This window comes from Nerophis lumbriciformis, linkage group LG14 (genome assembly GCF_033978685.3).
Source record: "Nerophis lumbriciformis linkage group LG14, RoL_Nlum_v2.1, whole genome shotgun sequence".
NCBI classification, from domain to species: Eukaryota; Metazoa; Chordata; class Actinopteri; order Syngnathiformes; family Syngnathidae; genus Nerophis; species Nerophis lumbriciformis.
In genome coordinates, this window is record NC_084561.2 from 43,716,324 (window position 1) to 43,730,028 (window position 13,705).

The 13,705-nt window shown below is 36.6% G+C and overlaps 2 protein-coding genes across 6 annotated transcripts in view; one reads left to right on the forward strand and one right to left on the reverse strand.

Annotated features, from left to right (window-relative positions):
* Window positions 1–4,577, reverse strand: part of qtrt2 (queuine tRNA-ribosyltransferase accessory subunit 2) — a 34,208-nt gene extending 29,631 nt beyond the window's left edge. The window contains exons 1-2 of one of the 3 annotated variants that reach the window (XM_072914737.1): window positions 4,477–4,577; window positions 4,108–4,329 (exon numbers count right to left, since the gene is read on the reverse strand). In XM_072914737.1, the coding sequence (XP_072770838.1) occupies window positions 4,108–4,310 (203 nt within the window). In that variant the 5' untranslated portion in view covers window positions 4,311–4,329; window positions 4,477–4,577. Of the gene's footprint in view, window positions 1–4,107 lie in introns of all 3 variants that reach the window. The other 2 variants (XM_061976325.1, XM_061976326.2) reach the window with 2 other exon arrangements.
* Window positions 4,578–9,416: 4,839 nt separating this feature from the next.
* Window positions 9,417–13,705, forward strand: part of ccdc191 (coiled-coil domain containing 191) — a 50,359-nt gene continuing 46,070 nt past the window's right edge. For all 3 annotated transcript variants that reach the window (XM_061975489.2, XM_061975488.2, XM_061975490.2), the window contains exon 1: window positions 9,417–9,559. In XM_061975489.2, coding sequence (XP_061831473.1) covers window positions 9,470–9,559 — 90 coding nt within the window. In that variant the 5' untranslated portion in view covers window positions 9,417–9,469. The remainder of the gene's footprint in view (window positions 9,560–13,705) is intronic.

A 13,705-nucleotide genomic window follows, 5' to 3' on the forward strand; every position in this document is an offset into this window, starting at 1 on the left:
CCACTTACAGATGTGACATCTCTACTTAGACATGTCTACTTACAGATGTGACACGTTTACTTACAGATGTGACACGTCTACTTACAGATGTGACACATCTACTTACAGATGTGACACATTTACTTACAGATGTGACATCTTTACTTAGACATGTCTACTTACAGATGTGACACGTTTACTTACAAACGTGACATGTCTACTTACAGATGTGACACGTTTACTTACAGATGTGACATGTCTACTTACAGATGTGACACGTTTACTTACAGATGTGACACATCTACTTACAGATGTGACACATTTACTTACAGATGTGACATCTTTACTTAGACATGTCTACTTACAGATGTGACACGTTTACTTACAGTTGTGACATGTTTACTTACAGATGTGACATGTTTACTTACAGATGTGACATCTTTACTTAGACATGTCTACTTACAGATGTGACACGTTTACTTACAAACGTGACATGTCTACTTACAGATGTGACACGTTTACTTACAGATGTGACATGTTTAGATGTCACATAGTTACTTAGAAGTGACACGTCTACTTACAGATGTGACATGTTTACTTACAGATGTGACACGTCTACTTACAGATGTGACATCTCTACTTAGACACGTCTACATACAGATGTGACATGTTTACTTACAGATGTGACATGTCTACTTACAGATGTGACATGTCTACACACAGACGTGACATGTCTACTTACAGATGTGACACGTCTACTTACAGATGTGACATGTTTACTTACAGACCTGACGTTTACTTAGACGTGACACGTTTACTTACAGATGTGACACGTCTACTTACAGATGTGACACGTCTACTTACAGATGTGACACGTTTCCTGACAGATGTGACATGATTACTTACAGATGTGACATCTCTACTTAGACATGTCTACTTACAGATATGACACGTTTACTTACAGATGTGACATGTCTACTTACAGATGTGACACGTTTACTTACAGACGTGACATGTTTACTTACAGATGTGACATCTCTACTTAGACATGTCTACTTACAGATGTGACATGTTTACTTACAGATGTGACATGTTTACTTACAGATGTGACATGTTTAGATGTGACATATTTACTTAGAAGTGACACGTCTACTTACAGATGTGACATGTTTAGATGTGACATATTTACTTGGAAGTGACACGTCTACTTACAGATGTGACACGTCTACTTACAGATGTGACATCTCTACTTAGACATGTCTACTTACAGATGTGACACGTCTACTTATAGATGTGATATGTCTACTTACAGATGTGACATCTCTACTTAGACATGTCTACTTACAGATGTGACACGTCTACTTACAGATGTGACATGTCTACTTATAGATGTGATATGTCTACTTACAGATGTGACATGTCCACTTACAGATGTGACATCTCTACTTAGACATGTCTACTTACAGATGTGACACGTTTACTTACAGATGTGACACATCTACTTACAGATGTGACACATTTACTTACAGATGTGACATCTTTACTTAGACATGTCTACTTACAGATGTGACACGTTTACTTACAAACGTGACATGTCTACTTACAGATGTGACACGTTTACTTACAGATGTGACATGTCTACTTACAGATGTGACACGTTTACTTACAGATGTGACACATCTACTTACAGATGTGACACATTTACTTACAGATGTGACATCTTTACTTAGACATGTCTACTTACAGATGTGACACGTTTACTTACAAACGTGACATGTCTACTTACAGATGTGACACGTTTACTTACAGATGTGACATGTTTAGATGTCACATAGTTACTTAGAAGTGACACGTCTACTTACAGATGTGACATGTTTAGATGTCACATAGTTACTTAGAAGTGACACGTCTACTTACAGATGTGACATGTTTACTTACAGATGTGACACGTCTACTTACAGATGTGACATCTCTACTTAGACACGTCTACATACAGATGTGACATGTTTACTTACAGATGTGACACGTCTACCTACAGACGTGACACGTCTACCTACAGACGTGACAAGTCTACTTACAGATGTGACACCTCTACTTACAGATGTGACACGTCTACATACAGATGTGACATGCTTACTTACAGATGTGACACGTCTACTTACAGATGTGACACGTCTACTTACAGATGTGACATCTCTACTTAGACATGTCTACTTACAGATGTGACACGTCTACATACAGATGTGACATGTTTACTTACAGATGTGACACGTCTACATACAGATGTGACACGTCTACCTACAGACGTGACACGTCTACCTACAGACGTGACACGTCTACTTACAGATGTGACACCTCTACTTACAGATGTGACACCTCTACTTACAGATGTGACACATCTACATACAGATGTGACACGTCTACTTACAGATGTGACACGTCTACTTACAGATGTGACATGTCTACATACAGACGTGACACGTCTACCTACAGACGTGACACGTCTACTTACAGATGTGACACGTCTACATACAGATGTGACATGCTTACTTACAGATGTGACACGTCTACTTACAGATGTGACATGTCTACTTACAGATGTGACATCTCTACTTAGACATGTCTACTTACAGATGTGACACGTTTACTTACACATGTGACATGTACTTACAGATGTGACATGTCTACTTACAGATGTGACACGTCTACTTACAGATGTGACACGTCTACTTACAGATGTGACACGTCTACATACAGATGTGACATGTCTACATACAGATGTGACATATACTTACAGATGTGACATCCTTACAGATGTGACATCTTTACTTAGACATGTCTACTTACAGATGTGACACATCTACATACAGATGTGACACGTCTACATACAGATGTGACGTCTACTTACAGATGTGACATGTACTTACAGATGTGACATCTTTACTTAGACATGTCTACTTACAGATGTGACACGTCTACTTACAGATGTGACACGTCTACATACAGATGTGACACGTCTACATACAGATGTGACATACTTACAGATGTGACATCTTTACTTACACATGTCTACTTACAGATGTGACACGTCTACATACAGATGTGACACGTCTACATACAGATGTGACATATACTTACAGATGTGACATCTTTACTTAGACATGTCTACTTACAGATGTGACACGTCTACTTACAGATGTGACACGTCTACATACAGATGTGACACGTCTACATACAGATGTGACATACTTACAGATGTGACATCTTTACTTACACATGTCTACTTACAGATGTGACACGTCTACATACAGATGTGACACGTCTACATACAGATGTGACATATACTTACAGATGTGACATCTTTACTTAGACATGTCTACTTACAGATGTGACATGTCTACTTACAGATGTGACACGTCTACTTACAGATGTGACATGTCTACTTACAGATGTGACACGTCTACTTACAGATGTGACATGTTTACTTACAGATGTGACACGTCTACTTAAAGATGTGACATATACTTACAGATGTGACATCTTTACTTAGACATGTCTACTTACAGATGTGACATGTCTACTTACAGATGTGACATGTCTACTTACAGATGTGACATGTCTACTTACAGATGTGACACATCTACTTACAGATGTGATATGTCTACTTACAGATGTGACATCTCTACTTAGACATGTCTACTTACAGATGTGACACGTTTACTTACAGATGTGACATGTTTACTTGCAGATGTGACATCTACTTACAGATGTGACATGTCTACTTACAGATGTGACACATCTACTTACAGATGTGACATATCTACTTACAGATGTGACATGTACTTACAGATGTGACACGTTTACTTACAGACGTGACATGTTTACTTACAGATGTGACATCTCTACTTAGACATGTCTACTTACAGATGTGACTCGTCTACTTACAGATGTGACATGCTTACTTACAGATGTGACATGTAGTTTCAGATGTGACACGTCTACTTACAGATGTGACATGCTTACTTACAGATGTGACATGTAGTTACAGATGTGACACGTCTACTTACAGATGTGACATGCTTACTTACAGATGTGACATGTAGTTACAGATGTGACACGTCTACTTACAGATGTGAGAGCGTGACGTGGGTGACGGAGGGCAGCTCGTCCACACAGTGCAGTGTGTCCCGGGTGAGGTGAGGCACTGTGCCGCAGTGAGTGTACAGAAGACACCCGGGGACCTCCATGGAGTGCTGCAGGCTCCTGCCGAGAAACCTGAGGACACCCAGACGGCTTCCTTCCTGAAGCACCTGACACAGCTCTAGCTTCATCCTGCTCGCAGCCGTGCAGCTAATCGATCAATCAATCAATCAATCAATCAATCAATCAATCAATCAATCAACTCTAATGCTTTACAGCAGCGCATGAATTAGCAACCTTGCAAGTCGCATCAAATGTTTTCATCCTTTCACCACAGAGAGACGCGCGTTATCTCACCCCAGATTGACACACTTGACCCGTTACAAAGCCTCCGGTAATATTTGACAACTTCTAAACTCCTGCGTTCACCGCCGTTACCGCCATGAGACAGGAAGTTAGGGAAGCACAGGCGCCTGCTATATGACGTCATCACCATACGACCCCCGGATAAAACATTGCTGTTATTTATTTTATTTTTTTAACACTGTAACCTATTTTTATGGACTTTCCTCTTTGTGATGTTAAGTTCCTGTTATAAGCTGTTATACAGTATATGCCTTGAGCTCTTATTTTGAAGGCGCCAAGAGCGGAAGTGGTGACACGTTGTGGCGGAGCGGAGTGTTTGAAAACAAAGAAAATAAAGTGTAAAACTGGAGCCTCCGTGTTTGTTATTTTGTACTTTTATACTGTATAGGCGACATATATAAACCCTTGGTTAAAACACTAACACTCACTTAACTACAACGCTGTATTATTTGAGCTCAATTTAAAATCTTGCATTTTTATTCGTCGTGAATTGATTTACGTGGACCCCGACTTAAACAAGTTGAAAAACTTATTGGGGTGTTACCATTTAGTGGTCGATTGTACGGAATATGTACTGGACTGTGCAATCTACTAATAAAAGTTTCAATCAATCAATCAATCAAAGTCGTAAACATTACCGTCATGAGACAGGAAGTTGGCACAGGCGCCTGCTATATGACGTCATCACCATACGACCCCCGGATAAAACATTGCTGTTATTATTATTTTTTTAACACTAACACTCACTTAACTACAACGCTGTAGTATTTGAGCTCAATTTGATATCTTGCATTTTTTATTCATCGTAAACATTACCGCCATGAGACAGGAAGTTGGGGAAGCCTGTAAATGACGTCAGCACCATGCGACCCCCCCGGATAAAACATTGCTGTTATTATTATTATTTTTTTTTTTTTACAATAACACTCACTTAACTACAATGCTGTTGTTTGAGCTCAATTTGAAATCTTGCATTGTTATGCATCGTAAACAGTACCGTGATGAGACAGGAAGTTTTTAAAAATGTTTTTATTTCTAGTTTATTTTTATTTTTTTTGTATTTATTTTTTATTTTATAAACCTTTCTTTATAAACTGCAACATTTACAAACAATTGAGAAATAATAATATTCAAAATAAGCACAAAAACTATCAAAATAATTTATTAGGGGAAGTTTATTTTTTAATTTATTTTTTTTAATTCGTCATTAGTAAACCTTTTTTTATATATTTTTTTTAAAACTTTTATTAATAAATGTCTACATTTACAAACAGACGAGAAACAATAATCAAAATAAGTACAAAAACAGTACAAAACAGCGCCAGGGGTTTTTAAATTCAAAGTAGCTAAAATAGAATGCAAAAAATATAAATATATATAAAATAGACAAAGTGCAAAGCCATGAGACAGGAAGTTGGGGAAGCACAGGCGCCTGATATTGACGTCACCACCATGCGACCCCCGGATAAAACTGCTGTCATTATTATTATTATTTTTATTTTTATTTTTTAACACTAACACTCACTTAACTACAATGCTGTAGTATTTGAGATCAATTTGAAATCTTGCATTTTTTATTCATCGTAAACATTACCGCCATGAGACAGGAAGTTGGGGAAGCCTGACAATGACGTCAGCACCATGCGACCCCTCCCCGGATAAAACATTGCTGTTGTTATTATTATTATTTTTTTTACAATAACACTCACTTAACTACAATGCTGTTGTTTGAGCTCAATTTGAAATCTTGCATTTTTATGCATCGTAAACAGTACCGCGATGAGACAGGAAGTTTTTAAAAATGTTTTTATTTCTAGTTTATTGTTATTTTTTTAATAATTTATTTATTTATTATTTTTATAAACCTTTATTTATAAACTGCAACATTTACAAACAATTGAGAAATAATAGTATTCAAAATAAGCACAAAAACTATCAAAATAATTTATTAGGGGAAGTTTATTTTTTAATTTATTTTTTTTAATTCGTCATTAGTAAACCTTTTTTTTTTTTTTTTTTTACTTTTATTAATACATTTCTACATTTACAAACAGACGAGAAACAATAATCAAAATAAGTACAAAAACAGTACAAAACAGCGCCAGGGGTTTTTAAATTCAAAGTAGCTAAAATAGAATGCAAAAAATATAAATATATATAAAATAGACAAAGTGCAAAGCCATGAGACAGGAAGTTGGGGAAGCACAGGCGCCTGATATTGACGTCACCACCATGCGACCCCCGGATAAAACTGCTGTCATTATTATTATTATTATTATTATTATTTTTAACACTAACACTCACTTAACTACAATGCTGTAGTATTTGAGCTCAATTTGAAATCTGGCATTTTTTATTCATCGTAAACAGTACCGCGATGAGACAGGAAGTTTTTAAAAATGTTTTTATTTCTAGTTTATTGTTATTTTTTTTGTATTTATTTATTTTCTATTTTATAAAACTTTATTTATAAACTGCAAAAACTATCAAAATAATTTATTAGGGGAAGTTTATTTTTTAATTTATTTTTTTTAATTCGTCATTAGTAAACCTTTTTTTTTAATTTTTTTTTTTTTTACTTTTATTAATAAATTTCTACATTTACAAACAGACGAGAAACAATAATCAAAATAAGTACAAAAACAGTACAAAAAGAGTACAAAACAGCGCCAGGGGGTTTTAAATTCAAAGTAGCTAAAATAGAATGCAAAAAATATAAATATATATAAAATAGACAAAGTGCAAAGCCATGAGACAGGAAGTTGGGGAAGCACAGGCGCCTGATAATGACGTCACCACCATGCGACCCCCGGATAAAACTGCTGTCATTATTATTATTATTATTTTTTTTTATTTTTTTTACAATAACACTCACTTAACTACAATGCTGTTGTTTGAGCTCAATTTGAAATCTTGCATTTTTATGCATCGTAAACATTACCACGATGAGACAGGAAGTTTTTAAAAATGTTTTTATTTCTAGTTTATTGTTATTTTTTTTTGTATTTATTTATTTTTTATTTTATAAACCTTTATTTATAAACTGCAACATTTACAAACAATTGAGAAATAATAGTATTCAAAATAAGCACAAAAACTATCAAAATAATTTATTAGGGGAAGTTTATTTTTTAATTTATTTTTTTTAATTCGTCATTAGTAAACCTTTTTTTTTTTTTTTTTTACTTTTATTAATACATTTCTACATTTACAAACAGACGAGAAACAATAATCAAAATAAGTACAAAAACAGTACAAAACAGCGCCAGGGGTTTTTAAATTCAAAGTAGCTAAAATAGAATGCAAAAAATATAAATATATATAAAATAGACAAAGTGCAAAGCCATGAGACAGGAAGTTGGGGAAGCACAGGCGCCTGATATTGACGTCACCACCATGCGACCCCCGGATAAAACTGCTGTCATTATTATTATTATTATTATTTTTTTTTTTTAACACTAACACTCACTTAACTACAATGCTGTAGTATTTGAGCTCAATTTGAAATCTTGCATTTTTTATTCATCGTAAACATTACCGCCATGAGACAGGAAGTTGGGGAAGCCTGACAATGACGTCAGCACCATGCGACCCCTCCCCGGATAAAACATTGCTGTTGTTATTATTATTTTTTTTTTTACAATAACACTCACTTAACTACAATGCTGTTGTTTGAGCTCAATTTGAAATCTTGCATTTTTATGCATCGTAAACAGTACCGCGATGAGACAGGAAGTTTTTAAAAATGTTTTTATTTCTAGTTTATTTTTTATTTTTTTTGTATTTATTTTTTATTTTATAAACCTTTATTTATAAACTGCAACATTTACAAACAATTGAGAAATAACAATATTCAAAATAAGCACAAAAACTATCAAAATAATTTAAAAATGTTTTTATTTCTAGTTTATTTTGTATTTATTTATTTTTTATTTATTTTATAAACCTTTATTTATAAACTGCAACATTTACAAACAATTGAGAAATAATAGTATTCAAAATAAGCACAAAAACGATCAAAATAATTTAAAAATGTTTTTATTTCTAGTTTATTTTGTATTTATTTATTTTATTTTTTATTTTATAAACCTTTATTTATAAACTGCAACATTTACAAACAATTGAGAAATAATAGTATTCAAAATAAGCACAAAAACTATCAAAATAATTTAAAAATGTTTTTATTTCTAGTTTATTTTGTATTTATTTATTTATTTTTTATTTGATAAACCTTTATTTATAAACTGCAACATTTACAAACAATTGAGAAATAATGATATTCAAAATAAGCACAAAAACTATCAAAATAATTTATTAGGGGAAGTTTATTTTATTTATTTTTTTTTTTATTCGTCATTAGTAAACCTTTTTTTCTATTATTTTTTTTTTTTAACTTTTATTAATAAATTTCTACATTTACAAACAGACGAGAAACAATAATCAAAATAAGTACAAAAAGAGTACAAAACAGCGCCAGGGTTTTTTAAATTCAAAGTAGCTAAAATAGAATGCAAAAAATATAAATATATATAAAATAGACAAAGTGCAAAGCCATGAGACAGGAAGTTGGGGAAGCACAGGCGCCTGATATTGACGTCACCACCATGCGACCCCCGGATAAAACTGCTGTCATTATTATTATTATTTTTATATTTTTTAACACTAAAACTCACTTAACTACAATGCTGTAGTATTTAAGCTCAATTTGAAATCTTGCATTTTGTATTCCTCGTAAACATGTTCGCCGTCTGCGAGAGTCGCTATGGTGACAAGAGGGACGCTAACGTTTTATGGGAAATGAAGTCCCAACTTGTACTTCTGGGGCGGCAAACACGGCCAAATGACTACATTACCCACAATCCTTTGTGATATCATTTGATGCGAGTCATGGTTAGAATGCTTCTTCTTTGATGCCACGGTTTGAAATAGTGAGGAAAAGTGTAAAATAGTGGCTTTGATCATATTTTGTTGTTTTCCACAAAATATGGCCACCGCGTTAGCAGCCCAGGATCCTCACCTGTCAAGGTGTACGAAAGCTGGCAAGAACGGGCCAACAAAGACATCTGAAGCCAAGGTGAGTTTAATTATTCTTTTTAAAGACGTTCTCCTGTCAAAGTGATGACCATTTATGTTGAATGAAGGCCTCTAAAGTCCGAAAGATTGCTGATTAAGAAGCTGCTTCACCTCCAACACGCGTGTCAAACTCAAGGCTTGGGGGCCACTTCATTTTACCTTGGCCTGTAAACAGGCCCGGCCCTAACCAATCTGGCGCCCTAGGCAAGATTTTAGGTGGCGCCCCCCCACATCGGCAGTGAAGTGTATATACTCACAAGAAACCGAATAGCTTTGTCTTTGACCTTTTTTTACTTACAACTATACCTAATATATAAAGGGGTGGAAAAGTGACTATTACCTGCAGGGCAAACATTAGCTAACCAGAAGGCAATAACAATGTAAACAAAAAACACCTGCTTAAAAGATCCAATACAAATGTCCCTGAGGAATGTAAGGTGGGAGTACTGTAATTACCTAACGTTACATTATTATTTTCCATAACAATTTAGCCCCCTCCACAATATTAAACCGACTTTAAAACAGAACTGCCGAATCATGTAACATTAGCTTAATGCTAACAAGCCAGCTACTATCACATTCTGTAACAGACAAATAATTTCATGTAGGCTAACGTTACCTACCTGCTACCTCTGTCTTTTCTCGTTTCTCCTCCTCTTCTTTTCTCTTTTTTCTTCCCTGGGCACCTGACAGTTTTGGCCGTTTTGACATGATGTGGTGACGTCCAAAAAGAGTCATGATACGGGAAGGGAGGGGGCGCACCGTGCGGGGGGGGGGCGGAATGTTGTATTAAATAATATTTCTATTAAATAGGCTTTACTTTGCATTTTAATTAACGTGGGATTATTTTTTTGTATTTAGAAATAATAGTACCAACTTTTTTTTTTTTTTTTTTTCTCCAACATTTGTGGCACTGGCGTGGCGCCCCCTGATGGACGGCGCCCTTAGCATTTGCCTATACGGCCTATGCCACGGGCCGGCCCTGCCTGTAAATAATGTACTTCATCTTTTCTTACTAAATATATTCCTTCTTTCCGTTTTGACACACAAATACATGGCGCTGCATGCAATTTGCATACACTATTTAATATTATCTAATAATGTAAGAAATATAATAACCCTTTTCGGACATGTTGGAATGTAAAACTGTAAATATGTTTGAAAAATCACTCTGTTTTTGTATATTATTTTTATTTTATTTTATTATATTGCCTAGTGGTTAGAGTGTCCGCCCTGAGATGGGTAGGTTGTGAGTTCAAACCCCGGCCGAGTCATACCAAAGACTATAAAAATGGGAGCCATTACCTCCCTGCTTGGCACTCAGCATCAAGGGTTGGAATTGGGGGTTAAATCACCAAAAATGATTCCCGGGCGCGGCCACCGCTGCTGCTCATTGCTCCCCTCACCTCCCAGGGGGTGATCAAGGGTGATGGGTCAAATGCGGAGAATAATTTCGCCACACCTCGTGTGTGTGTGTGACAATCATTGGTACCGTATTTTCCGCACTATTAGCCGCACCTAAAAACCACTAATTTACTCAAAAGCTGACAGTGCGGCTTATAACCCGGTGCGCTTTATATATGGATTAATATTAAGATTCATTTTCATAAAGATTCGGTCTCGCAACTACGGTAAACAGCCGCCATCTTTTTTCCCCGTAGAAGAGGAAGTGCTTCTTCTTCTACGCAAGCAACCGCCAAGGTAAGCACCCGCCCCCATAGAAGAGGAAGCGCTTCTTCTTCTACTGTAAGCAACCACCCGCCCCACCGTAGAAGAAGAAGAAGCGCGCGGATATTACGTTTCATTTCCTTTGTGTGTTTACATCTGTAAAGATCACAAAATGGCTCCTACTAAGCGACAGGTTTCCGGTTCATGAAAAGACGCAATCTCTCCATCCGCACACGGACTACTATTTCACAGCAACTGCCTAAAGACTTTCAAGAAAAGCTGGCTACTTTCCGTGCATATTGTAAAAACAAGATAGCTGAAAAAAAAGATCCGGCCAGAGAACATTATCAACATGGACGAGGTTCCACTGACTTTTGATATTCCTGTGAACCGCACTGTGGATACAACGGGAGCACGTACGGTGAATATTCGCACCACAGGGAATGAGAAGTCATCCTTCACTGTGGTTCTAGCTTGCCATGCTAATGGCCAGAAACTTCCACCCATGGTGATATTCAAAAGGAAGACCTTGCCAAAAGAGACCTTTCCAGCCGGCGTCATCATAAAAGCTAACTCGAAGGGATGGATGGATGAAGAAAAGATGAGCGAGTGGTTAAGGTAAGTTTACGCGAAGAGGCCGGGTGGCTTTTTTCACGCAGCTCCGTCCATGTTGATATACGACTCCATGCGCGCCCACATCACGCTGGTTTTTAATATATTATTAAAGTTTGACTGACCTATCTGACTGTTTTTTTGACATTCCTTTAGCGCAGTTAGATGCGGCTTATAACACGGGGCGGCTTATAGGTGGACAAAGTTTTGAAATATGCCGTTCATTGAAGGTGCGGCTTATAACCCAGGGCGGCTTATGGTGCGGAAAATACGGTACTTTAACTTTTTTTAACTTTATTAATCGATTTTTTTTGTTCCTTTTGTAACATGCCCGAAATATTTACAATACAATACCAAAAAAAATGTTTATTTCTTAAACTGAATAGTCTAATATCTGCTTGACTTGTGTACGAAGCTGTAATAATAATGTTCATAGTAATAACGTAAGTTATTTTGGAAAGTAGTTATAATCTGTAATAATAATAAACTGTTAGTTTTGTGGTTCCGAATAATGTAACAAATATTGTGAGATAGGCTCCAGCACCCCTCGCAACCCCGAACGGGACAAGCGGTAGGAAATGGATGGATGGATGGATATTGTATTATCATGAATTACAAAGTTGTTGTTTTTTTTTAAATCCGAATAAATATCTGATTGACTCATGATTTGAGAGCAAGTTATCCATTCAGTTGCACGTTGTAAAAAGCAATAGATTTTTCGGTTAAGTCGGCAGAATTCTACCATTTAAAAAAAAAACATGGTACTGTTTTTCCACTTACAGTAATTCACTGTAAAAACAGCAACCATATATTTGACTGTAAAATAAATGTGGTAAAAAAAAATGTTTTCCCAACGCTGTAAATAAACAACATTTCTAAATTCTAGGATAAAATTCCTTGGACTGAGCTGCCAGTCTACAGATTCAGTCGCACATAATGATCACTTGTGTCGAATATAATGAGGCGTGTCAGGTTCAAACACTGATGACATCTATTAAACAGACAAGAAGCAAGGAATTAAACAGAGACAGGATTCAATTTAGCTCAATGAGGAGAGCGAGTACACATGTACTCTTGCACAGTGTCAACCCACGCTCTGACGAAATTATTTGGACTTTCCCTGATTACATGGCAACAGCTGTTTCTAAAGGGAGGGGGGGGTCGTAAAAAGCTGTTGCCCTCGGTCACAAAACAGTTCAAAGAAAAGTGTAGTGTTTACTGAGGGGAGGTGACAGCAAACAGACACCAGGGGGCAGTATATACAATTATTTATTATATATAAATATATATAGTCAACATATATATATATATATAAATAATAATAAACAATACTACTAAACTAAGGAAATGGAGTGTGAACTAGAATACAAGAGTGTGTGGTGTAAGACTATGTGTGTAGTTAACTGAAGTGAGTGTTACCAACGTGTTGAACGAGATACGAGGAAGTCCATGGGGCAGGCAGGTTATCCGGGGCGAGAGAGAGGCGTCGGAATCCAGGGGCGAGCAAGAGGTCGAGGAACGAAGGAAGCAGTCAGAGTCCAGAGAGAGATCCAGGGTAAAATGAGACGCACAGCTCACTTTCCAGGCGACGGAGGGTACTGCGGGGACACGGGAGAAGACAAGGGACAAATCAAGGCACGGAGAGGAAACACAAATAGAGCATAAAGCTTGTTGCTTACGGTACACCATGAGAAAAACTAAGTTCCCGCGCTGATCCTTGGGTCCACTGGTCCTTTATTGAGCTTGCCCTCATCAGACCCAGGAGTGTAGATTGCCGGTGAGTGATTGCAGCTGGTGGCTGCTGCAGGGCGGGGACGCGCGCGGCGCGTCCCTGGATGTGCGCACCCGTGGGCGTGTCCCGAGGTGC